The sequence below is a fragment of the Suncus etruscus genome, chromosome 12 (genome assembly GCF_024139225.1).
Source record: "Suncus etruscus isolate mSunEtr1 chromosome 12, mSunEtr1.pri.cur, whole genome shotgun sequence".
Lineage (NCBI taxonomy): Eukaryota > Metazoa > Chordata > Mammalia > Eulipotyphla > Soricidae > Suncus > Suncus etruscus.
The window spans coordinates 75729793-75755947 of NC_064859.1; the positions used below are offsets into that span (position 1 = coordinate 75729793).

The 26155-nt window shown below is 48.0% G+C and overlaps 2 protein-coding genes across 3 annotated transcripts in view; one reads left to right on the forward strand and one right to left on the reverse strand.

Moving 5' to 3' along the window:
* Positions 1-20818, forward strand: part of ATP6V1C2 (ATPase H+ transporting V1 subunit C2) — a 71868-nt gene extending 51050 nt beyond the window's left edge. The window contains exons 5-13 of one of the 2 annotated variants that reach the window (XM_049784531.1): positions 5877-5968; positions 9284-9382; positions 9870-9938; positions 11709-11801; positions 11921-12014; positions 14009-14146; positions 14846-14943; positions 20338-20470; positions 20729-20818. In XM_049784531.1, the coding sequence (XP_049640488.1) occupies positions 5877-5968; positions 9284-9382; positions 9870-9938; positions 11709-11801; positions 11921-12014; positions 14009-14146; positions 14846-14943; positions 20338-20470; positions 20729-20818 (906 nt within the window). The remainder of the gene's footprint in view (positions 1-5876; positions 5969-9283; positions 9383-9869; positions 9939-11708; positions 11802-11920; positions 12015-14008; positions 14147-14845; positions 14944-20337; positions 20471-20728) is intronic. The other variant, XM_049784532.1, reaches the window with a different exon arrangement.
* Positions 20819-21477: 659 nt separating this feature from the next.
* Positions 21478-26155, reverse strand: part of PDIA6 (protein disulfide isomerase family A member 6) — a 31325-nt gene continuing 26647 nt past the window's right edge. Inside the window, exons 11-13 of the mRNA XM_049784529.1 lie at positions 25947-26105; positions 23235-23331; positions 21478-21945 (exon numbers count right to left, since the gene is read on the reverse strand). Coding sequence (XP_049640486.1) covers positions 21877-21945; positions 23235-23331; positions 25947-26105 — 325 coding nt within the window. The 3' untranslated portion in view covers positions 21478-21876. The remainder of the gene's footprint in view (positions 21946-23234; positions 23332-25946; positions 26106-26155) is intronic.

Here is a 26155-nt window from a genome sequence, read left to right on the forward strand (position 1 = left end):
GATTCCCAACTCCTCCTGGGACAATCGAGTAGTGATTCTGGAAGCTTTATAAGCTTCCTGTGGCCTGTACCTATGGCCGGCTGCTGTGATATGCAGGATGATGGTGTGTGATTGCACCAGGGTCTGCCATGCTCTGCCCTGTAGGCAAGGCTGCTCTGGAGAGAAATGTGGCTTTTCTTTTGTGCAGGAGGTCCTGAGAGGGATAGGGACTGCACAGTGGGGAGGAGGAGGCCTGGGTTTTCTATCTGCCTGTGAAACTGCCCCTGGAGAAGTCTCTTTCTCCTGGGTTTTTATGTACTGAAAGAAAACTCACTCAGGGACCTGAAGCAAGAGAGTGACAGCTACCACAAGGGAAAGGAAGGAGAGGACCATAGGGTGCTGGCTGGCCCAGGAAGTGAGAGGCAGCATAGACATGCCCTGTGAGCCTTTCTTTCTGTTTTCCTTTGCTCCTAGATTCTGGTATTCCCAAGGGTTCCCACTGTTGTGTGGCTCTTGGAGTCGGGGGTGGGGGGACCCTAGTGCTGTTGGTCTGACCTCAGGATGGAAAACTCTGCACCCACCAGCCCCAGGACTCAGCCTCTATGAGGGTCCTGGTTTGAGACATCTCCTAATCACAGATTGCTTTGGTAAGATCAGTTTCCTAACCTGGAGCTTCTCCCTCCCTTTCAGAGACCTGCATGCATGGATAAGTCTAGGCTGTGAGGCACCCCACTCACTCTCACCAGGACCCTTTTTCTACAGTCTGTACCTGGACACCCTCAGTTACGAGTCTGAACTTGTTAGTTAGCCAGTGGCACCTGGTCAGGAACTGCCTTTAGGGGTGACTGGAGGGCAGAACCACAGTGTTGGGTCCTGGGAAGTGCCCTACAGGCCAGATCCTGGCTGGGCCCTCCAACATCTGGAAACCAAGCATGTCATGAACCTTAGTAGAAAGCAGGATGATGGGCCTCAGAATGCTGCCCTCCTGACCACCATGCCACTGTCCATAACATTGCTACAAAGTGCAGGAGCCCACAGACGAAGCATAGGCTGCAGTTTCTGTTTTGCTTTATTTTGGGGCCCACACTGACAGTGCTTGGGGCTGCTTCCAGCTCTATGCTCAGAAACCACTCCCAGAGGTGCTTGATGGACCTCCTGGTGGTGGGGATCAGATTTGGACTCCAGCAGGCCAGTCTGGGCTGTGGTTTAGAAATGTCCACTCTTACCCAGTAGTGCTGGGTGTGACCCTGACAGTGACAAAGGCCCAAGCAATATCACACATTCTGGCCCTCACATTGAGCCATCATGCCTACTTGGCCAAGTAATCTCAGGAGGGATCCCGAACCCCCTGGGCACCAGTTAGGAAGCCCACAAAGAAATAATAATGAAAAGAGAACTTTTTACTGTGATATTATTGGAACTTTGGTAGTGAAAGTAGTGAGATTAATCCACAAATAGGGCTTGTGAAGCAAAACCCCTGAAATCCCATTCTGTTGTGAATGAATCATAAATCCATAGAAATGTTTGAATTAAGATGATAGCAGGAAAGTTAGAGCCCTATATCACACTATCCTCCAAATAAGGGAAAACTAAAATAAAAAAATATACACATACATTAGGAGTCAGAAGATAGTACAGTGGATAAGGCACATCCCTAGCATCCCTATAGTCCCCTGCGCTTGCAGGAATGAATGCAGATTCTAAGTGCAGAGCCAAGAGTCAGCCTTGAATTCCACCTGGTGAATATTCCCCAAAACCAAATATAAATATGAAATACATATACAAAATAAATATTCACATATTTGGGAGATCCCCAAAACAGTTTATAAGAAGTCCAAGTGTCACCCCACGAGATTCTTGGTCAGTTTATTCAAAGACCCCTGCCCTAAAATTCAGGGCTGCTCAGGCTCTGTGGTGCAGATAATTACCAAGACCACATAGAGGTGCTCAGGGGCTTCCAGGGCCACATCTAATGATGCTCAGAGAACTTTGTGATACCATGGATGGAACCAAGGTCAACCACACACAAGAAGTTTACTTTCATTCCTATCTCTGGGGTCCAGATTAGAAATACCCACTTTTGGGGCTGGAGCAATAGCACAGCGGTAAGGTGTTTGCCTTGCATGTGGCTAACCCAGGGCAGACCTGGGTTCGATTCCCAGTGTCCCATATGGTCCTCCGAGCCAGGAGCGATTTCTGAGTACATAGCAAGGAGTAACCCCTGAGTGCCGCTGGGTGTGGCCCCAAAACAAAAACTAACAACGACAACGACAAAAAAACAGAAAAACATGTCCACTCCACCCCACAAGGAGTAACACAAGGAGTGCGGTCTCCTGCTGCACACTTTTCCCCATAGGTAGACCTGGACGTTACAGGCTCACTGATGCGTGGAATGTGCATCGCCTCACCCCCACCCCCGGAAACACTTCTGGCTGCTGTGGAGGGAGTTGGGCCTCCACCCTGTGTGGCCACTGTGTGGTGCCTGCCTGCAGAATGGGGAATGCAAGCAGCAGCAGGAGCTTTGAGTTCTGGTGAGGCCTGAGCTAAGCTCTCTCCATAAATCACTGCAGTGACCTACATCCTGGTGGCCTCCATGACTCAGTCTGGGCAGGGAGGAAAGGGGATGAGGTGGGGTGTGTGTGCTGGTAAGAACAATTAGTCTGTGTCACTAAGCTCAGAGAGGTTGAGAAGCTGACCCTAGAATGCACAGCCCATCAGAGGAGGAGCTGGAATTCAGACTTAGGCCTGTGTTTCCTCAGCTCTGGGCCTCCCAGTTTACTGTTTTTTTTTTTTTTTGTTTGTTTTTTTGTTTTTGTTTTTTTTTTGGTTTTTGGGCCACACCCGGCGTTGCTCAGTGGTTACTCCTGGCTGTCTGCTCAGAAATAGCTCCTGACAGGCACAGGGGATCATATGGGACACCGGGATTGAATTCAAACCAACCACCTTTGGTCCTGGATCGGCTGCTTGCAAGGCAAACACCGCTGTGCTATTTTTCTGGGCCCAGTTTACTGTTTTCTAATCACTCCTTTGTAGCTTCTCACTGGTGCCAGTGAAATCAGAAAAATAAAGCCATGAAGGAATTTTTTTTTTAAAGGTTTGTGGACTGGAGCAATATCCCAGTGGGTAGTGCCACCGATGAGCGTGGCCCACAAGAACAAAACTAAAAGAAAGCAGTATGCTTGTGTGTGCATATATGCGTGCATATGTGTGTGTTTGTGTGTAAGTATGTCATGCGTGGATGTGCACAACTTTTAGAGCTGAGGAAGTGGCTCTGGGACTAGTACATGTCTTGCAAATATAAAGACATGACCTTATTTTTCTTTTCATTCTTTTAATTAAATTCTTTTATTTTAGACACCATGGTTTATGGAGTTTCTCATAATAGTTATTTCTGGCCTTCAATATTTCAACATCAATCCCACCATCAGTGTAGTAACATTCCCTCCACCTTATCATAATTTTTCCAACCTCCTCAAAGCCTTTCCCTTGGCAAACATGAATAATTTATGTAATATTTCTTGGTATAACTAAATAATGGAATTATCCGGAAAGAAAACCTTCATTAAAAGAAAATTTCTGCTCACCGGTTATTTAATTTGATAATTTTCTCTGTATTGTTGTGCTATTTCAATTACTTTTTCACATCCTCTCTCAAACTGAGGTTGGAAGCCTCTAGAGAGACTCAGCCCGTTTTTAGCGTATTTGACTTTTTTTTGGTTTTTTTTTTTTTTTTTTTTTTTTTTTTGGGTCACACCCGGCAGTGCTCAGGGGTTATTCCTGGCTCCATGCTCAGAAATTGCTCCTGGCAGGCACGGGGGACCATATGGGATGCCGGGATTTGAACCGATGACCTTCTGCATGAAAGGCAAACGCCTTACCTCCATGCTATCTCTCCGCCCCCCCCCCCCGTATTTGACTTTTGACTTTTTTTTTCCCTCTTATTTTGTACCCCATTCTATTGCTTTTCTTGCCTTCAAACAAAACCACATACCTTGATTTTTCTAGCTCTGCCTCTTAAATAGAAGGGGAAACGAGGGTTCCAGGACCAAACAGATATGAGATCACTAGTAGTAAGCCAGACAAAGAGGGGTCCACCTACTCTAGCAGCCCGGGGGGTGATGGTGGAGTATATGAGTTGTAGAAAGGGAACTGGAATGGGGGGGAGGACATAGTTGGTGATGGGTATTCCCCTGATTCAATGTTAATATGTACCTAAAACACTACTGTGAAAGATATGTAAGCCATTATGGAAAAAATATATGTTTTTAATCAGAAACTTTCTTTGACTTACATGTATTATTATTATATCAATTATATTATGTTATGTTATGTCACTATATTATGTTATGTTAGCTTACCTCATTATGTTAATCAATTTTGTCTCTTGAATAAATTCTTTTTTTTTTCTCTCTCTTTTTTTGGTTTTTGGGCCACACCCGGTAACGCTCAGGGGTTACTCCTGGCTATGTGCTCAGAAGTTGCTCCTGGCTTGGGGGACCATATGGGACACCGGGGGATCGAACTGCAGTCCGTCCAAGGCTAGCGCAGACAAGGCAGGCACCTTACCTTTAGCGCCACCACCCAGCCCCTCTTGAATAAATTCTTACAATAAAAAAAAAGAAAATTTCTGGTGCAAACGATTAAACCTGAGGCCTCACACATGCAAGGCCCATGTTGTGCCTCTGAGCCATATCTTCAGTTATATATTTTTATTTAACTTAAAACCAGTGAATGGTAGGAAGCTTGTCACAAATAGTGGGATAGATCAGTGAGGGCAGAAAAAGGACTACCAGTGATCACTACAGTGATAGTTGGAAATGATCATTCTGGACAAGAACTGGGTGCTGAGAGGAGGGAAATAATATGTATGATACTCTTTCTGTAACCATATTGCAATCCGCACTGTCAAAAAGGGAGAGAAAGAGAGAGGAAAGGAGGGAAGGCAAGAGGCAAACTGGGGACATTGGTGGTGGGAAATGTGGACTGGTGAAAGGATGGGTGTTGACATTGTAGGACTAAAACTCAATAATGAGCAACTTTGGAGCTGTATCTCACAGTGATTCAATTAAAGAATTTATTTAAAACATTTTAGGAGGGGCTGGAGAGATGGCACAGCGGTAGGGCTTTTGCCTTGTACACAACCAATCCAGGACGTATGGCGGTTCAAATCCTGGCATCCCATATAGTCCCCCTAGCCTGCCAGGAGCGATTTCTGAGTGCAGAGCCAGAAGTAACCTCTGAGCACCATCGGGTGTGTACCTGCCCCCCCCAAAAATACCCCAAAACTAGGACATTTTAGGGGCCTGATTGATAGCACACTGGTAGGGTTTTGCCTTGCACATGCTGACCCAGGTTTGATTCCCAGCATCCCATATGGTTCCCTGAGCCTGCCAGGAGTTATTTATGAGAGCAGAGCCAAGAGTAACCTCTGAGCACCAACCAGTGTGATCCAAAACCTAAAAAAAAAATATTATTTAAAATATTTTATTTTATTTTTTCCTAGCTGTTGTGGCAGCCACATCAGCAGTGGTCAGGGGCCAGTGCTGTTATAATCAGTGCCCTGGGACCCTCCAGTGCCAGGAGCTCCCAGGGGCCTCACACAGGCAAGACTGGAAAGAGCACCCCTGAGCCTAGACAGCTGATGTGAGTCAACTGGGCCTTGGAGACCAGAGTGTAGGGACCCCAACCTGACATCACTAGAGCCTGGCAGTGCAGGATGGCAAAGTTGAGATTCTCATGGGGTGGTTTGAGAAGCATTGAGTGTCTCCAGTGTGAGGCCCTTACTGGCCCTTACTGCAGACTATCTGCTGAGCAGCTATGGATCCCTTGGACAGGCAGGGCCATCGGGGCTGGGCGTGAGAACTGGGTTCATGTTCAAACCTGCCTTTTCCCCCTAGCAACTGACCCAGATCGACACGGATCTGAAGTCCCGCACAGTCGCCTACAACACTCTGAAGACCAACCTGGAGAATTTAGAGAAGAGATCTATGTGAGTAGCCATGAGTCAGGTCTGCAGTTGAGAGGAGGGCAGACACATAGATGGATTGATGGATGGATGGATGGATGGATGGATGGATGGATGGAAGGATGGATGGATGGATGGATGGACGGACTGACAGACAAGTGGATAGAAGATGGATGGGAAGTTGGAAGACTGGCAGATATACAGGTGGATGGGTGGATGGATGGACAGAAGGACAGAGTGGATAGACAGACGGCAAATGGTCAGATTCAGGCATTTGCTTCTCATACACCCAGGAGCTCTATTTATGCTGGACGGGAAAATGGGAAGGAAGTTCCATGCAGGACTCAGTGTGCCTTCAGCATGTCCTCACTGTCCTCCTCTCTCTCCCAACTTCTCTGCTAGGGCAGAGATTCCCCATGAATGCCCGTGGTCCAGTTGAAGGCATTGAGTGCTCCTCCTGACACAGTCCACTCATAGATCCTTTTCTACTCCCTCCCCAAAAGGTCCCCTGTAAAAGGGAGCTAGACCTACTCAACTAGACCTGCTAGGCACTGGGATTGTGGTAGGTAGCTGAGAATTCATTAGCCCTGGGTTTTAGACTAGGTCCAAGGCTCTTGTGTAAGGGAAAGAGCATCCCGTTATTGGAGGTATTTCATTGGCCTGCTGGGCCTAACACATCACACCATTAGGATGTTGAGTTGCTTTGTTCTTTCTTTTGGTTTTTTTTTTTTTTTTTTTGGGTTTTTGGGCCACACCCGTTTGACGCACGGGGGTTACTCCTGGCTATGCACTCAGAAATCGCCCCTGGCTTGGGGGGACCATATGGGATGCCGGGGAATCGAACCGTGGTCCGTCCTACGGTAGCGCTTGCAAGGCAGATACCTTACCTCTAGCGCCACCTTCCCGGCCCGCTTTGTTCTTTCTTTTCTTTTTCTTTCTCTTCCCCTCTTTCCCTCCCACTCACTCCTTCCCTCTCTTCCTCTTTCCCTCCCTCCCTCCCTCCCTCTCTCTTTCCTTCTTCCCCTCTTCCCTCCTCCCTCCCTCTTTCCCTCCTTCCTTCCCTCTCTCCTTCCCTCCTTCCTTCCCTCTTTCTTTCCCTCATTCCCTCCTTCCCTCCCTCCCTCCCTCTCTCCCTCCCTCCCTCCCTCTAGTCTTCCCTCCCTCTTTCCCTCCCTGACTCCCTCCCTTCCTTCCTCCATCTCTGCCTGCCTCCCTCCTTCCCTCCCTCCCTGCGTCACTCCTTCCTTCCCTCCCTGCTTGCCTCCCTCCTTCCCTATATTTTCTTTCTTTCTTTCTGTTTTGGAACTACACCTGTTGATGCTCTGGGGCTACTCCAGACCATACCCAAGGGATCATGTGTGGTTCTGAGATGGAACCAAGTTCAACCATATGCAAAGAAAGCACCTTATCCATATTGTGTCTCTTTCTAAGACTTATTTGACATTTGTGAAATTTGGTTCAACCTCTTCAGCCCTTTGGTTAAAAAAAAAAAGCTTATTCATGGATTGGCAGTAACAGGGTCACTGCCCTGTTGAGTAGAAGAGAAGAGGGTCCGTCTCTTCCTCCTTTTTCAGTCCATCTACTTTTATTAAAGACTTATTTTATTAAGGACTCATTGTCTTCTCAGGCCTGGTCTAGATCCTAAAGGTAGAGAGAAGAACAGAATACAGTTGCTGCACTTAGAAACTCAGTTATTGGGGCAGAGAGATAGCGTGGAGGTAGGGTGTTTGCCTTGCATGCAGAAGGATGATGGTTCGAATCCTGGCATCCCATATGGTCCTCTGAGCCTGCCAGGAGCTATTTCTGAGTGTAGAGCCAAGAGTAGCCCCTGAGCTCTGCTGGGTGTGACCCCCCCCCCCAAAAAAAAAAGAAAAGTAACTCAGTTATTCATTCAGCAAGTTCTGTAATCCATATGCTTTGTGCTCGGTCACATTCTGTGCCTGACCATGAGGCTGAGGATGGGTGTGTTCAGGGCATGCTTGCAGGGCACTCCTGGCCATCCCTGCCATGTGGGGTCTTTCTGAACTGCTCCCTGCATAGACAGGAGATCCCTGCACTGGGATTTTTATCTAAAAATGCTGGCCATGGCTGCATGCCATTTGCTTCGAAGCTTGAGTGCTTATGTGTGGGCTGATTTCAGGCTGTTCCTGATGGGAGTGTCAGGGGAAGTAGCCAGGAGTGAGCATGCCAATGCCCCTATCTGGGCCCCCTGGGCCTTCCACTAGTCTGTGCTGTGCTGGGAGGTCAAGCTGGTATGTCTGCAGGAGCTTCTGCTATGTGGCCAGGTGCAGACAGCCCCAATGGCACAGAGGAGACTATCTTCTGATGATACCCAGAACCCTCTTGATCTGCAAATTATGATATATTCTATCACCCATCTTTTTGGGGAGCTGTGGTTCCCAAGCTGAAGAGGGGCTTTTCTCTTTGAGGGAGAGGGAAATCATTTCTACCCCAGTTCAGATTCTAGGGAATTTCAGCCCACAAAGGAGTTTCAGGAGATGACGGGTGAAATAAAGACATTCTACTTTCGTTCATTTCTTTTGAGCCACATGCAGCAGTATTCAGGGCTTACTCCTGACTCTGTGCTCAGGGATTAACTCTAGTAGGTTTTGGGCGACCATATGGTCCTGGGGATTGAACACAGGTCAGCCTCATGCCAGGCAAACACCTTACTTGCTGTTCTAGTGCTCCAGTCTCGAAGACATCCTATTAAAGAGAGAGGTAATAAAAGTTGTGAGAGAGAAGACAGTTTCCCTGGAGAGAGGAGGGAGTCCCTAGGACAAAGGGACTGGAGTGTGGAGGACAGTAGATGAGGCAAGGGGGACAGATAGACAAACGGGGTTGGTAGAGAGGGTGGACAGAAGGGATGGACAGAGGGGGTGCAGACAGGGTATAGACAAGGCTTACAGAGAGAAGGAGCATAGGCAGAGAAATGCAGGCAGCAGGAATGCATGCTTTGCTTGGCTCCTGCTAAGCTAATTGCATCTGCCTTGCCTGAGCTTTGCCTCCCCTGCTGCCTGGCAAAGCAGCCTGGATCCCGGCGCTCAGAAACTAGAACTATGATAACCTCAGTGCATGTTCCCTGGGCATGAAGCAAGAGATGCAGGGCACTGCATTAGCAGTGGGACCTGGACATCGTGTCCAGTGACATGGAGCCCTGAGGGGGCAACTGAGATCACTCAGCCTACCTACACTCTGACTTCTCTACCAGGGGTCAGTGCAGGTGACTGAAGCTGTTTCTGCAGCCCCAATGGAAAGGAAGCACCCTCCACCCCACTGTCCCCTGCCCCATGTGCCCTCCAGCACCTCTGACCATCCTCCCTTCCCACCTGCACTCAGGGGGAACCTCTTCACCCGCACTCTGTGTGACATTGTGAACAAGGAAGACTTTGTACTGGACTCTGAGTATCTCATCACCCTCCTGGTCATCGTCCCCAAGTAAGCAGGGGCCATTGGAGGAGGACTGGATGGGTCTGGGATCCAGGGGAGGCAGCTGGGTGGGGGGTCAGAGTGCCTCTGTGTGAGGGGCTCTGGCAGGATCATGCAGCTGAGTCTTCATATATGCACTTCAGAGGCTGGCAGACCCCAAGGTGTAGTAGGTTCAGAGATGGTTTCCAGACCCTATGGCAGGGCCTCTGTGGCTGTTTGGGGCTCACTTGGTTCCTCTCTGTTTACTTCATTTCCTGGGAAGAGGGAGTGCATAGATTTCTAAATGTTCAGTACACCCCAACCTTCCCCCTCTCTTTATTGCCTTTTTAGGTTACACTCAGCTGTATTTAGGGGTTATTCTTGGCCCTGTGTTCAGCGATCATTCTTGGCAGTGCTTGGAGACCTTATGGGGTGCTGGGGATCAACCCTCTGTGCTATCTCTCTGGTCCACTCCCAGCCTTTTCTGAAACATCACTAATGCTTCTATATCCCACAGACAGAGCTACACACAGTGGCAGAAAACCTACGAATCCCTCTCAGACATGGTGGTCCCTCGATCAACCAAGTAAGTGACCCCAGTTTGGCCCTAGAGGTCCTATGGGTTTGGGGGAACTCGGCACTGAACATGCCTGAGGGTGCATAGACCTTCCATAGCTGACTCCTCACCTGCAGACCCTGAGCCTGTTGTGTCTTCCTAGCCATACAGGCCCAGATCCTTTTGGCTTCCAGAATTCTGCGACCTGAAAGTCCCCTCTGGCTTCCATGGGGTTAAGGTTCTTTTTCCATTGATTTTTTCCCCCCACATATGGTTTCTACCACTGGGGGTCAAGTGAAGACCTGGCATGATGCCTGCAAAGTAGATCCATGCAGGAAGTCTTGCATGTGGCTGCTAAGCACTGGAAGGAGTGGCCACGGGGGGTGGTTCTCCTTGGCGGGAGAAGGGATGAAGGCACATGTTCTTACCATCATCGCTGCCCTCCCTGGGCCCTGAGAGAACTGACAGGACAGAATACCCTGCTCTGAAGTTAGAGGAGAAAGTTAGCCAGGGGGGTAGAGGGGCACCTGTCACCCAGCCACACTGTGAAGGTCACGGTGTGGACAGATGAAGTAGCAGTGAGGGGGCAATGATAGCACCATGTGCAGGAGAATGAGGGACCCAGAAATGCCAAGTACATGGAGAAAGCAGAAGGCAAGCCAGGGAAGCCTTGGAGTTTCCACTGCGGGCCAAGGTGTTCATGGCTGTTTTCACAGGGGTCACCCTCAGCGGTGCTGGGAGACATCTGGGGTAGTCTGTTGGTGTGGGGTCTCTCAGAATACACCTGGAAGAAATTGGGGGGCTTTGCAGTTCAGGGCATCAAATGCAGGGCCTCACACACATGCGAGGCGTGTGCTCCACCATATCAAGCTGCATCCTTGGCCCCAGGAAAGCTATTTGATGTTTTACCTCTGCAGCTCTGTGGGCATTTGTTTCTCCTCACCCTCTCGAACAGCTCACTAGGCTGGCACTGAGTGGGCACAGTTGTGCCTGCTTCCTACTTCTGCCTCCTGGCCCAGAGCTTAGCAGGAGCCCCATCCCCTCTTTTGCCCTCTAGAAGCCTCTGGCCTGGGGCCCTTGTGCCAAACTGAGTCACTTGTCACTGACCAAGACAGTTGCAGCCTGGGGTCCCAGAATAAGGCTGAGGGAGAGGGCTGGGGAGGAGCAGGTGGAGGAAGAGTGGAGGAGTTGGGCATGCCTCTCACCAGCAGGAGCACTTCCTGCTCTCATGCAGGCTTCCTGGAGGAAATTTTCCTCTCACCTGAGAATGTGTAGAGGACTCTGAGAAGACCCCTGAAGTCTGGGGTCACACCTACAGAGTTAGGGTGGGGCAGAGGGCCTCCGAGAAGCAGAAAAGTTGGCCCAGTCTGCATGTCCACAGGATCCTCATTATCGGGTCTTCTGGTCAGAGGCAAGAAAAGTACTTAGACCACCCGGTGGGAGTGACACATCTGGTGTTGTGCCAGGAAGGCTGGGTGGGATGTACACATGGTGGGCAGTGGCTGCCCTGATCAGCAGCCTGATCTCTCAGGCATTCCAGGAGCCAACTTCAACCCTGCAGGCCTCTTCCACCTTGTCCTTCCCTCTGTTTATATCCCAGAGGCCTCAGCCTGGAGGGGAAGCAAGCCTAGAGATAGGAAATAGCCAGAAGGGGAGAAGATAGAACTGAGTGGATATCTGGAACCAACCACAGGAAGCCCCCATATCACCTGCACCCCAGAATAGGTCACCGGCCTGGCTCTGCCCTGACCTACACCTGGAGCCCAAGGCCCCCTGGGAATCATCACTTCTCTCCTGCAGACTCATTGCTGAGGATGGTGAGGGCGGCCTCTTCACCGTGACGCTGTTTCGGAAAGTGATCGATGATTTCAAAACCAAAGCCAAAGAGAACAAGTAAGGGCTGAGCTGATGGAGGGGAGGATATGGTCTCTGCACTGTCCCTTGGCCCAGACCCTCGGCCTAGCCCCTCTACCCAGCCCTTGGGACCCAGCCCTTTGGTTCTCCCCTCGCAGGTTCACTGTGCGTGAGTTTTTCTATGATGAGAATGAAATTAAGAGGGAAAGGGAGGAGATGGCCCGCCTGCTGTCGGATAAGAAGCAACAGTATGTGAGTCTGCGCAATGTCTGTCCACCCTCCCTGGGACCCCACTTCCTTGGGTGCCATTTCCAGGCAGCTATTCTTAGGGCACAGCTATGGTAGGGGGTGGCCTAGGACACTTTAAGTACCAGCTCTGCCCTGTGGGACCTGCTCCCACGGCCAGCCCAGCCCTTCCATAACTACTCAGCAGAGTCACTGCAGCTCAGAGATGCTGGAGTGATTCCCCTCGGGAAAAGAACATTCCTCGCCCCTGCAAAGCAGGAGGGGCTCCAGAGGGCTGGTCACCTGCTGTCCCCACCACAGGGTCAACTTTCGCCAGAAAGTTTACCTCCCTTTGCTTTAGGGGAGGAGCTGGTGTGATTCTCAACAAGTCCCCACTATAGCCCCTACCCCAACTCTTTACTATAAGGGTATCTCATTCCAGAGGATCAGAATGGGGCAGTGTGGCAGTGGGGGAGATTCTCTGTTGCTCTCAGGTGCTAGGGAGACCAGAAGAATGGGAGACTGTGCTCTGGGCCTCTGAACAGCATCAGCGTAAGCTTGTGCAGCGCCAAGCTCCCACCCAGGGCCAGCCCCAGCCCCAGGCTTTTCTGGACATCAGTGGGGATTCTCATGTCTAGCTCCACACACTTGGTCAAGGGCCTTTCATTGGGATTCTGGACAAGTTACCCCCAAAATGGGGTTCTTTGAGCCTCCCTGGGAGGAAATGGGGCATTTCTGGGGAGTGGCTATCAAGGAGCCTCACCGACCTGCCATTAGTGAGTGGACATAGTGGACACTGTGCTGTCCTCCATTCTTCAGGTGCTGCCTGTTCCAGAATTCCAATTATTTCCCCACCCCCAATTTGAAGGGTGTTCCCTTGCAGAGACATAGGCTGAGCCAGGCCTCATAGCCTCGTCTACCAGGACTGGACCCTAAAGTAAAGTGTTCTTTCTTCTGTTCCTGGGGTTGGCCAAAACCTGATCTCCCAGTACACTGTTTTCCTTCAAGGAACTTCTGTCCTGCTGGCCCTAAGCTCTGCACCCCTGGGCAAGGTCTAGACATGGTGGCTTCTGCCAGTATCCACTTGGGGTCAGGTAGGGCTTGTGGCCTGTGAGAATTAAGAGCAGACACTAACTGCCCAGTCTCGAAGTGGCTGGGGCTCAGACACTGTCGACTTCTGCCCCCTACCCCAATCCCTCAAGGCCCTAGGAGCCTGGGAAAGCATCAGGGCATCTGTGCAGGGAGGGGAATAGAAAAATGATCTCAGAGATGCTTGAAACTTTATTTTTTTTTTTTGGAGGGGGTGAGGGGAAACATACCTAGAAGTGCTCAGACCTTATTCCTGGCTCTGCACTGGAAAATCATTCCTGAGGTACTCCAGGGACCATATGGGATGCCGGGCATTGAACTAGGATCTGTTGAATGCAAGGCAAACACCCACCCCACTGTACTGTCGGTTTTGCAAGGTGGGTGGCAGAGTGCATTGGAGGAAATTCCTCTTCCCTGTCTGGAGGGGGGAGCAAGCAGATTTTTGTGTCCTTATGGGACCAGTCAACCAAAGGAAACAGGCGAGATCTAGACAAGATCTAGGCTGTTCTTGTTGAGATTGAAGGAGCCATTCCCTCACTTTTCTGCCTTTCTGCAGAGAGATGGCCGAGGGTGACATGGGGTTATGGGGTAACTGCTTTATGCTCCCTGAACATCCAGGCAGCAACTGTGTCCAGATGGGGGGCCAGGTCCAGACAGACAATACCACCAGCCTGAGGGACCCCCAAACCTTGTTCCCCTGAGACCTGCCTCCCTGCCTCCATTTGCGGAGGTTGTGGTTGCCAGGAGGAAGGAGGGGGAACAGGGCCGGACGTGGCAGCCATCAGCTGTCTCTGAACCTGAGCTTTGAGCCCACCAGCCACTGTAGAGTCTTCAGTCAGCCACTCCCCGTGCTGCTCAGCTCTGAGAATGACTGCTGTGTGTTTGCTATGCCTCTCTGTCAGAAGATTAATAAATCATTTCTGTGCCTTTAGCAAAATTCCTGTGTTGCTCTTAAAAAGGGATCATCCACCTACCCGGACCACAAGGTTAAGGTAACCCCGCTAGGGAACCCTGATAGGCCCGCTGCGGGGCAGAGCGACAGAGAGAGAGAGAGTGAGGGCGAGGGTGAGGTAAGCAGCAACCCAGAGCCCTGGGGTCCCCGGCTCGGCTCGCATGACCTCCTAGCTCTGGTGTCTTTTGACGACATAAATCCTTGCCTTGGGGGTTATGGCTTTGGAGGTCTCCAATCCAGGAGCTGGGATCACCTTCCTCCTGGGCTGCAGGGCCTCTCTGGGGCTCCTTTCCCCCCCAGCAATGACCGGGGCTTGGTGGCCAGGAGGTGGCGGAGCTGGTGGTGGGTAGGGCCTTTTGGGGGTGTGCGGGTGGCTCAGCTCTCCTCTGGCTGCCTGGCAGGACTTATTTGGACCCTGGGAGCACCTAGAGTAACAGGTGGCATCTTAGAATCTTTGTTCTAAGACCTGCCCAGGTGCCCCCACCCACCCCAGGGTCACACCAGTGATAGTGACAGCAACTGTGACCCTGAGGGTCGGTGGTGACCGGTGGCTTGGGGGAACCCCTCTGGAGAAGGTGGACCCTGGGCAGCCACCTGCCAGGCCTGCTGAGGTTTGTGTGCCTGGCCAATGGTCAGCTGAGCTTCCCGGACACCAGGTGGCCCCAAGGTTGTGGTCCGGGGTGGGGGGTCCCCTGTTCGACTTACTCTGCTTCTGCTGCCTTTGGGGCATTTTTTCTCAGTTCTGTCCACAACCGTGTTCCCTTGGCCTGATGTTGGGGCAGTGCTGGGAAGGGTCATGGCTCTCCTGTCCCTGCAGGGCCCTTTGCTGCGCTGGCTCAAGGTGAACTTCAGCGAGGCCTTTATTGCCTGGATCCACATCAAGGCGCTGCGGGTGTTTGTGGAGTCTGTGCTCAGGTTCGTGGAGCTGCCCAGCCTAATGGTTTAAGGTGGGGGCCGGCTAGGGGGGTGCCTGAGCTCCTAATTTTTGCTCCACCCCTCCAGCCTCTCTAGGCCTGACCCCATCCTCTCCCTCTGGGTGCTGAAAACGTTTCCTGGGTCCACAAACCCTCTCCCCCATGGTCCTCTTGGCCCATGTTCCTTCCCCTTCTGCCAGCCTAGGGGCAAGCATCATCTGCTTTATTCTTCGGGCCCTGTGACCTTTAGAGTGCCAGCCTTGACTCAGTCCTTGCCCCTTGAGTCCCAATCTTCAAAGTAGACATATAAAAATAAAACCCAGGGGCCGGAGAGATAGCACAGCGCTATGATGTTTGCCTGCATGCAGCCAATCCAGGACAGAAGGTGGTTGAAATCCTGGCATCCCATATGGTCCCCCGAGCCAGCCAGGGGCGATTTCTGAGCACTTAGCCAGGAGTAGCCTAAGTGCCACCAGGTGTGACCCCAAAAATAAATAGATAGATAGATAAAACCCAGATCAAAGCGCACTCTCACAATGACTAACTGGTTTTGCTTTTATTTTTTGAGAACCAGAGCAAAATGGGGTTATTGTAATTGTGGAAACTAGCTGAGCTCAGATACTGAGACTCAGCTGTGATCTCCACACCAGGCCACTGCATGAGTCAGCACATGATTGTAATAGATTTTTAAAATAAAATTTTTGGCTGGGCCGGATAGCATGGAGGTAAGGCGTTTGCCTTACATGCAGAAGGATGGTGGTTCTAATCATGGCATCCCATACAATCCCCCTAATCTTCCAGGGGCAATTTCTGAGTGTAGAGCCTGGAGTAACCCCTGAGTGCTGCTGGGTGTGACCCAGAAACCAAAATAAAAAAAAAAAAATTGGAGGCTCAGGAGGCCCATGGACTCCAATGAAAAAAAAATTATTTATTTATTTATTTATTTATTTATTTTTGGTTTTTGGGCCACACCCAGCGGTGCTCAGGGGTTACTCCTGGCTGTCTGCTCAGAAATAGCTTAGCTCCTGGCAGGCACGGGGGACCATATGGGACATCGGGATTCGAACCAACCACCTTTGGTCCTGGATTGGCTGCTTGCAAGGCAAACACCACTGTGCTATCTCTCCGGGCCCGAAAAAAATTTTTTTAAGTCAGCTAGGCTGTTGGTTCAGCATAGACCCTCAGGATATGGCATTGCCACTCAGCCCTTTGGTGCCAGGGAAGCCAGGTTGCACCTGGCAGTGCTCAGAGTCTTCTAGCATCTGATGATGCTCTGAGACAAGGTGGCACTGGGAGCCCCAGGTTGGGCATCTCCAAGACACATGCCCTGTGACACTATCTCCCCACCCCTAAATTGTTTGTCTTTGTTTTTAGGCCGCACATGGTGGCCCTCAGGGGTTACTTCTGGCTCCACATAGGTTTAGGTGACCATATGAGATGCTGGGGATCAAACTCAGGTTGGTGGGCCCGGAGAGATAGCACAGCGGTGTTTGCCTTGTGAGCAGCCGATCCAGGACCAAAGGTGGTTGGTTCGAATCCCGGTGTCCCATATGGTCCCCCGTGCCTGCCAGGAGCTATTTCTGAGCAGACAGCCAGGAGTAATCCCTGAGCAACGTTGGTGTGGCCCAAAAACAAAAACAAAAACAAACTCAGGCTGGCCATGTGCAAGGCAACCACTCTACCCACTGTGCTATCTATCACTCAGGCCCTAGCCCCTGAAAATTTTTTTTTATGAAAAATGAATCAAAGGAAAAAAAAACAACCCTGTGCCTCCTTGCATTGCTTAAAGCCCTGGGATACTCCTAGCAATATTCAGTCTGAATATGATGATGCAAGTGATCAGGCCCAGTACTGCAGGGAGCCCCAAGAAATAACTGACCAGTGCTTGGGGAGCCATGCAGTCTTAGAAATAGAACTTGAGCTATTTCTCCAGTCCAGCATCTTTTTTTTTTTTTTTTGGGGGGGGGTGTTGGTGGTGCTCAAGACTTACTTCGGGCTCTGCACTCAAGAGTCACTCCAGGTGGTGCTCAGGGGACCATATGGGTAACGAGTATTAAATCTGCATCTACTATCTCTCTGGCCCCAGGATTTCATTTTTACCTGCTGTACTATCCCTCTAGCATGGATTTCATTTTTGAAGCCCATTTTTCTGCTGTCACAAATGCTAGTGCTGGCTCCACCCTTCCACAGTCGTCTCCAGTTTGGATTGCCCATAACCTGCTAGCTCCTGCAGCTCTAGAAGCCTCTGTGCTAGTCACCCTGGCTCTGCCACTGTTGCTCTGAGAGCAGCCTGAAGATTTGGCCAGCCAGCAGCCTTGCCAATCATTTCCAACTAAGTCTGCTTGACTTAGGTGTTACCTAAACCCTCAACGTCCTCATTTATGATGCCAGTGGTCTCCCCTTGCTTTCCAGTCCTGGGCTCCAAACCTCAGTGGGGGCCAGTTTGGACTGCCTGCCCTTTCCTATCTCCCTCCTGTCATTGTTCCCCTCCTCCCCCTTAGTTAGCACCCAACAGCTCACCTGGCTCCATCTTGCTTCTCTGCCTCCAATTCTTCCTCCACTTGTATTTGGTTTTGTCTAGACACAGATTAGAGCTGGTCCTGACATACTCCTGTTCCTCCTTGGAGGACTGTCATAGCACAAATTGGCATTGGGTTGAGTTTTTCTCAAGCTAATGGAATGCTCTGGTCACATAAGGTGTACAACCTGCTTCTAGAATTGGAGGTTCTCAGTTCCACGCACCATCATCTTTCCTGCTGACAGGTGCCATGAAGGTGCAGAGGAGTGGCCAATAACTGAGTGGAAAGCTAAAGTTGCAGAGGTCCCTGGGATGGGCCACAAGGTCATGGTGGGAGAGGTTAGAGTGCAGTAGCTCAAAAGATGGCTAGGTGACAATGTCCTGCCACTCTTAAATTTGGAATGAGTAGGAATTGAAGCTATTCTTTTTTTTTTTTTTTTTGGGTTCAGGGATTCCCAACCATATCTCCTGTGTGCACTGTATCTCTAAGCTATGTTTCCAGCCCCTCAACTTTTTTTGTTTTGGTTTTAGGGACATACCCGGAGGCACTCAGGGGTTACTCCTGGCTCTGTCCTCAGAAATCGCTCCTGGCAGGCTTGGGGGACCATATGGGAAGCTGGGGATCAAACCTGAGTCGGCGCATGCAAGGCAAATGGCCTACCTGCTGTGTCATCTCTCTAACCCCCCTTTTTTGGGGGGTGCCCTTAAGTCTTGATTATTTGGGGAAACGTACTCGGCTGTGCTCACCATATTACAGTGCCAAAGATTGAGCTTGGTCAACAGCATACAAGGCAAGCACCTTTACCCTGCTGTATTCTGTTTTGTTTAAAATCAAAACTTGAGAGTTTTGATTTTAAACAGAGCAGCAGGCTAAAAGAAGTGGGGGAGGTTGGCAGTGGGAGGGAAAGGCTGATGCCTTGTAGAAAGAGGTGGGGTAGCTACGGGATTCTCAGTTCTGATACACACACATACACACACAGCAGGATGATGTGGCAAATGCAAAATACTTACAATGCCAGCCTGTGTCTCATTGAGATAAGTGGGAAGAAAACTATTAGGTGGAAAGTGTGATTAGATTGTTAGATCACTGGGTCGGGGGTGGGGCTTTGCCACTGCAGAAAGGTTTGACAATTGTCTCCTCAGGTTCCCCTGGGCAACCAACACAGAACCTCAATGACTAAAGATGCCACAAAACAGAGGGCTAGCGTGAGAACATGGCTAAAGGTGCTTGCCTTGCACATTGACTGATTTGATGCCCAGCACCCCATATGGTTCCCGGAGCCTTGCCAGTAGTCATCCCTGAGTATAAAGTCATGAGTAAGCCCTGAGCACCACTGGTATGGCCCCCCAAACAAAACAAAGATGTAACAGAGAAAAAAAAGCTGTGAACACTTGGGCTACATTTTCCCCTGGTCTAGTCTTGTACCACTACCACTGGCACTTGGGCATTGCATCTCAGGAGCAAACGATCTGGTGGGATCCCAAATGGGGATCCAGCAGGCTAGTCCCATTCCTGGGTCACACAAGGTAGGTCTGACTCTGGGTCACACAAGGTAGGTCTGACTCCTGTTTCCTGAAAGCATCAGGAAAGTTCTCTCATCAGTATTCGTAGTCTTCTATAGAGCAAATAGATTTCAGTATCTTAGAGCACATTGCTTCATTAGCAGCCAGAAATGAGCACTGGGCACATTTTAAGAGCAGGAGGTAATGTATAGACATTGGTTAGGAAATAAAAATGAAGCAGTATCTGGGGGCTGGGTTTATACTTTAATAGGTAAGGTATTTGCTTTGTATGTGGCAGACCTGAGTTTGATTCCCGGCATCCCATAGTCCCCTGAGCCTGCCAGGAGTGATTACTGAGTGCAGAGCCAGGAGCATCTGAGCACCGCCAGGTGTGGCCCCAAAACTAGAGGAAGATAATAAGTGGTATGAAGAGGTCTTGTCACTAAGAATGAAGACTCTGCATGCATGTCGGTCAGGCAAGTAGAAAGATGATTATCCCAAGGCCTTTTCACATTTCTAGCCTGAGGAGCATGAAGGAACAGGTGAGAAGTAGTGAACAGAGTATTTTCTTGCTGATAGTATATTAAAAAATAATTTTAGTGGTCACAATTCTTGTGTACCATTTCAAAATATGGCACTCAATGTTTTGTTGTACCATGAAGCTGCCAGCAATCTTTTTGTTTCTAAAGGCCTTCGGGTTACTCCTGGCTCTATGCTCAGAAATCACTCTGGGTTGGCTCAGGGAACCATAGGGGATGTTGGGGATCAAATCTGGGTCGGTCGTGTGCAAGGCAAACACTCTACCTGTTATGCTAACCCTCCAGCTTCAACAATTCATTTTAAATGTACTTGGCACACAGAGCTCATTTAAAATCTTTTTAAAGTCCATTCAAAAAGGCTCAGTGAAATAAATTGATAAGCATGAAAAATCAGATCACTGTCTGCTATAAGAGGTGAAGAAAAATCAACTCAGCAGGGTTTCAGACAGATAATCATAGCGTTGGACCATTTTTTCCCTTTTTTGATGATGCAGGGCTGAACCCAGGCTTACAAGTGCAAGGCAAACATTCTGTAAGAACTACATCTTTGGCCCTGGTGTTGGAACTTCCACATGTCCTAAATTATACCTATTTATTATGTACATGGCTTAGGGTGACTTTTAACAAGATGTCAAAACGACATTGATCAGAAGTAGGACAGCAGTGTTTTAAATTTTCTCTCCAGGAAGATCTTGAATTGTCTCACTACTGACTTGAGCCAGTTCTCAAGTTAACAGTTTGATTTCTTGAACTATATTGGTGGAAACTTTTCACTTATATGAATCTTTTCCTTACATTTGGGGCACATATTGATACATCTCATCTATCTGTGAAGGTATGGCCTCCCAGTGAATTTCCAGGCTGTGCTCCTCCAGCCTCACAAAAAATCCTCTACTAAGCGCCTCCGAGAGGTTCTGAACTCCGTCTTCAAACATCTGGATGAAGTTGCAGCCGCAAGCATCTTGGATGTATGTATAGAATCCAGAAACCCTGGCCTTCTACTGCCCCATCCTTTCTACAAGGGACAGCCTTTCCCAAGATAGTATTTACCATATCATGCTGAACGTTTACCTTTCCTGACCAACAAGGGGGAACTAAGAAGTTGTGCATGGGGATAGGAATGCTGTTGTATGAGGGCAGAAATAAGGGGCTAGCAAGAGCTTGGAGAAGTTAAAGCACAGGGAATTTACTCAGTCTCTGAGAGCATTACCTGTCTTCTCTTGTAGGCATCTGTGGAGATTCCTGGATTGCAACTCAACAATCAAGACTATTTTCCTTACGTCTACTTTCACATTGACCTTCATCTTCTGGACTAGAAGGACGAACTGAAATCAGAGCTTTCATATTCATGCAAAGTACCGGAAGCTTCTTTCCCACAGCTAGAGAACAGATGACTATGAACTGTCCTACAGAATTTAGAGTTTTAGAGAAATGGCTCACAAAATTTAGTTACAGATGTTACCATAGTATTTATTTTTTGTAAGTTACAATAAAAGGCCCTTACTCCTTTGAACTGTCTCTTCACGTCTTATTCTAACATAACTCAACGCTTCATTTTGAATTTTTTGCATAAACGGGGCTGCTATAAATTAGTATTCTGTTTGAGTTTACATCTTTTTTTTTGTTTGTTTGTTTTTGCTCTTTTTTTTTTTTTTGAGTTTACATCTTAATGGACATTTGATGAGGACTTAGCAGTAACACAAAATCTTTGTGCTGATAACCAATAACCTTCCCCCTTAGTCGCCACCAATAGAAAGACAAAATACTGGGCATGAAATGCTGCTTAAGAGATAGTTCTTCGACATTTATCTATCGGTTTCTTTTACATTTCACATTGAGAGAACTTAGAGGACATGTGTGTGTGTGATAAGCATTGAGTACTGTTTGAATCACAAATTCATATAGAGGAAAGACATCAAACTATCAACTTACTTGCTAAACACTGGACCCTGTAGTTTATGATGTGGACACTTAATTGGCATTGTCCAAAATATTGTTTTATTCTTTCATGGAAAAAATCCATTAATATTCAAATGAAAGAATCACATAAAAAAAAAAAAACAACAACATGTAAGAAACAATCGCTAAGACCATCCAAGCAGCAGAGGGAGGGAAGTGTTTCACTAGCCCATCAGTTTTCTTGAAAATATTACTTGACAGAATATGACCCAATGCACTGGTTACAACAATTCATAGAATTTTTCAATGTTTTCTTGAGATGCAAAAGTTCACTGTTGCAGTGTTTTTCAAATGACCAATCAAGTGCTACTCCTCGGTTAAAAAGGCCACTGGTAGATTCATCTTTCTTTAAGACTGTTCCTTCACTGCTAAAAAATAAGCTCCCAAGAAAAGAAAACTGACTCCATGCCGTGTCTCACAACTCGTCCTTCTCTAAGTCATCCAGCTCCACGTCGCTGAGGTCGATGTCATCTTCCACGGGAAACTGGAAAACAAAAGCCAGTGTTTCAGTTCTGCAGGGTCTTGTCGCTGCCAGTCAACTACCTCTTTGCAGAAGCACGGGAATTTCTAGAGGGACGTGGACCCACAGAAAACTAGGTCTTCTCAGCCCAGTTCCTGCTTTTAACTTTGTCTGTTATAGACATGGAACAGCTGAGAATGGTAAAGGAAATCCAACTGACCATCTTTAAAAGTGACAGCAGGGCCAGGAAGAGAGCTCAGCAGGAGGCAACACATGTGTTGTATGCTGCAGACCTGGTTTCAATCTCAGCATTAACCCCACCAAACAAACAGTAAAGGTGACGGCTAACTTAATTGTCCTTTTGAAGAAGGTAGTGAAGCGTAACTTTCACTGTTAAGGTCAGGGCTGTAATTTTATGTTTCTTAAAAAACAAAGTAAATGAGTTCCAGAGTAAATATTTACCATCCTGGGCTAATAATGAGGAAAACAACACCAGCAACAAAACTGATCTGAGTGATCTGAGAAGGGGGGGGGGGCGCGGAGAGAGAGCTCTATGCGTTTGCCTTGCATGCAGAAAGATGGTGGTTCGAATCATCGAACCATTTGAATCATTCGGCATCCCATATGGTCCCCTGAGCCTGCCAGTAGTGATTTCTGAGCATAGAGCCAGGAGTAACCACTGAGAGCTGCCAGGTCTGACCAACCCCCCCCAAAAAAAAAAAACCAAAGAAAAAACAAACAAACAAAAAAAGAACACCAAAGGGGTGCAGACAGAGCTGAAGCATAGGCTTCAAAGGAAGGGAACTTGGCTTGATCCCTGGCACTGTATGGCCCCACAGCACTGCCAGAAGACTCTCGAACACCACGAGATGTGGCCCCTCCCCTCAAAACAATGACAACAAAATAGATTACATGCCAAGAAACAATTTTGGATTTAAGATTTAGCTGTTTGTTTCCCTCCCAATTTTTCTTTATTTGGTAAGATTCGGGCCACAGCTGGTGTTGCACATTTCTGACTCTGATTAGAAATGGTTGCTGACAGTATCTCAGGGATCACATGTGGTACTTGGGGGCTTGAGCTAGGGTCACAGCCCACATGGTTGCAGGTAAGGCAAATGCCTTCTTCATGTACTCTCTCTAGGTATCGCCTTTGAATAGAGAGGTAGGATCAAGAGTTGGGAGAGGTTTTTTTCCAAAGGCCTTTAGGAGACTCCAGGCATCATGCCGAAACTTAGGGTCTCACTGGGGCCGTGAGGGACAGGTATGTGAAAAGGACAGAGTTGTACCCACACCCCTAGAGCTTCGGTCCTCACCTCGCCATCCTTGCCATCCCAAGGTTCTTTGGTGATGATGGATGGGAAAGCACCGCCGCCCACAGGAGCTGTAGATCCACGCCCGAAAGAAAGCTCCCTGGGAAGGAAATGTCCCAGACAGGCACATGGTCACAAAAGATTGCTGAGACACAGTTCTCACACTTCAACAATGATTTACCCATTGGATTTACGCAGAGGTAGATCTCACAGACCTCATCAATGGTATTGCTTCCAGCACAACAATACCAAGGATTCCTGCCTACTGCAATGGCATCAGATAAAGCTAGTCCCTACTCAATGAGTATTAACAATAGCCAACATATTTTGCAAAAAATACAAACCAAGTACAGAAAAACTGAAAGCTGACCTAAAACATGGGAAAATCCAACAATGACATTTGATAAGCAAAATCTTAAAAAAACAGATCTCACAAAAGCTTTTTCAATGACAATATTTGGGGGCATATTTTTTTTAAGCTATACCCAGCAATGCTCTGGAATCAACCTGGCAGTGCCCTACCCACTGTATAATTAATTATTCTAGACCATAAATACAGTATTCCACAATGTTCATCTCTTCAGACTTCAAGAAAAGGCTGAGCTATCTCTGTATTGTGTATTTGGTGGAGTTGCTATTTAAAAACAAAGCCTGCTTCCTTCGAATGGAAGGGTGTGAAGTTCCTTTAATTGGAACAAAATTCTCAGGGAACTGCATTAAGACTCCACTTGTTTTAGTTTTAGTATTGCTCCACGATATTCACCCTAACCATGAGAAGGCAGATGAACATGGCTTCTGCTGCTGCTCATTTTCAAACAAAATGATCCTAAGATTCAAGCCATTTCATTGCTCTGGATTTATACCTCATATTATTGGCCACTACAGATACAGGGATCACAAACACTGTCTTGGCTTGGTCATAGTTGAACCATTGGCACTACATCTATAAATGATGAACTTAGCTTCACTGTTTCTTAAACTTCTACGTGTTGACAGACTGTATACATTTGCAGACAATATCTGAATATATATATATATATTTTAATAGAAGCAGTCCTGGCCAGCTGAGGTAAACCCTGCTGCCTACCTGAGGTAACTGGGGCTAGGGGTCATGGATTTTTATCTCTGGCTTGCTAAAAGCCAGACTGTGAGGTTTTAAGTCTGGATTTTGGTGGTGGGTATACCAGCTCTCAGCTAGACCCAACCCTCAGGGAAGCCAGGAGCTGTGCCTACAATCACCTGTGGATACAATATATATGCTTCTCAGAAACATGATTACACATAGCTACGAACAGGAATATAATGACACCTTCTGCTTCTTTTCCACATACAGTTTCTCCACGGGTAATTGGATGAGTTCTCAGGCTTTCCTATTATTACCCAGACATAACACTTGAGAACTAGTGACCTGTGTGATCTGAATCAAAAATGTACTTGTGTCTCCAGTTACCATATGCTGTCGTTCCCTGTGCCTTTTCTCTGAAGCATTTACCTTCACTTTCTCTTTACTTTGAAAAGAAACATAAATAAAATTTTTTTTTTTTTTTTGGTTTTTGGGCCACACCCGGCGGTGCTCAGGGGTTACTCCTGGCTGTCTGCTCAGAAATAGCTCCTGGCAGGCACGGGGGACCATATGGGACACCGGGATTCGAACCAACCACCTTTGGTCCTGGATCGGCTGCTTGCAAGGCAAACGCCGCTGTGCTATCTCTCCGGGCCCCATAAATAAAATTATTAATATCGGTGATAGAACCTACAATTACCTATGACTGCACCCAAGGCTCAGTTTCACTGTTACTTATCACTTGCCTACGTTTCTTTAGGGCTTTGAACAGTAGAATCTATTGAAAAGGGATGAAGTAAATTTTCTAAGTATCTCCATGCTGTGTCCCATTAATCAGTTAAGTTCCCAGAGGGCAGGGAGGTTCAACCTAATTGAAACTATTCAGGGAAAAAAAAAAAAAGAGTTGTATCACTCATTCATAAAATATTTATTAAGGGCTGAGCATCAGCCAGGCTCCACAGTAGCAAGTAGAGATAAACATGTCTGTTTACCTCGTAGTAACTAGAGATGAAGTTCTGTAGAACTTGGCCCTAAAGACAATGAGAAGAAATGGAAACCACTGTGTGGCCTGAAGTCAGTGGTTCACAGCACCTGAGGGTGGGAACTGGGGGAGGGGGGGTGTCTGAGAGACTTTGATGAGAAAGCAGGAAGAGCTCAATGGGTGGAACAGGGGAGGAATCGTTCACTTTGTAGGGTGCACCCAGAGAAGAGAGTATTTTACACATGAAGCACAGGAAGATAATTGAAAAAGCTAATTTTAAAAATGTACCGTCCTCTGTGACACCAAATTCACAATGATGCCACTAAACGCACTGATGCCAGTGTTCCACTGGTGACCTCAGTGTCACCTGGGAAAGACTTTATCACCAAGAATGTACAATAGGCTCAGGAAATTGGGATGATAAATAGAAAAATCTGCTATGTAGCTGAAAACTTCTCTATCATTTTTATTTACTGGAAGAAAGCAGGATCTATTTAATGAAGTTGCCAGGTGGTAAGGAGCACAAACTGCAGTGCCCGTGTCGCTGTATTTTATATATGTTCTATTTATGCCTAATTTCAAATTAAACACACACAAAGAAAATAAAACTAAAAATAACAACCCACAACAAAATCATACAAAGCAAGAACTAAAGGAACCAATAAATTACCTGAGAAACTCATTAATACCCTGCTCGCTGAAAGATCCTTTAAGAAGAGCAAATTTCATTTTGCGTGCGTTGATGGCAGCCATGGCCGGGTAGCCGAACCCACCAATGCCCAGTGCATTCTCAAGTTCAGCCTGGGCCCCAGCTTCTGTCCAGAGCCACCTAGGAAAGCACAGACACAGCCCTTTTAAGTCAATTACAACCTAGCAGAT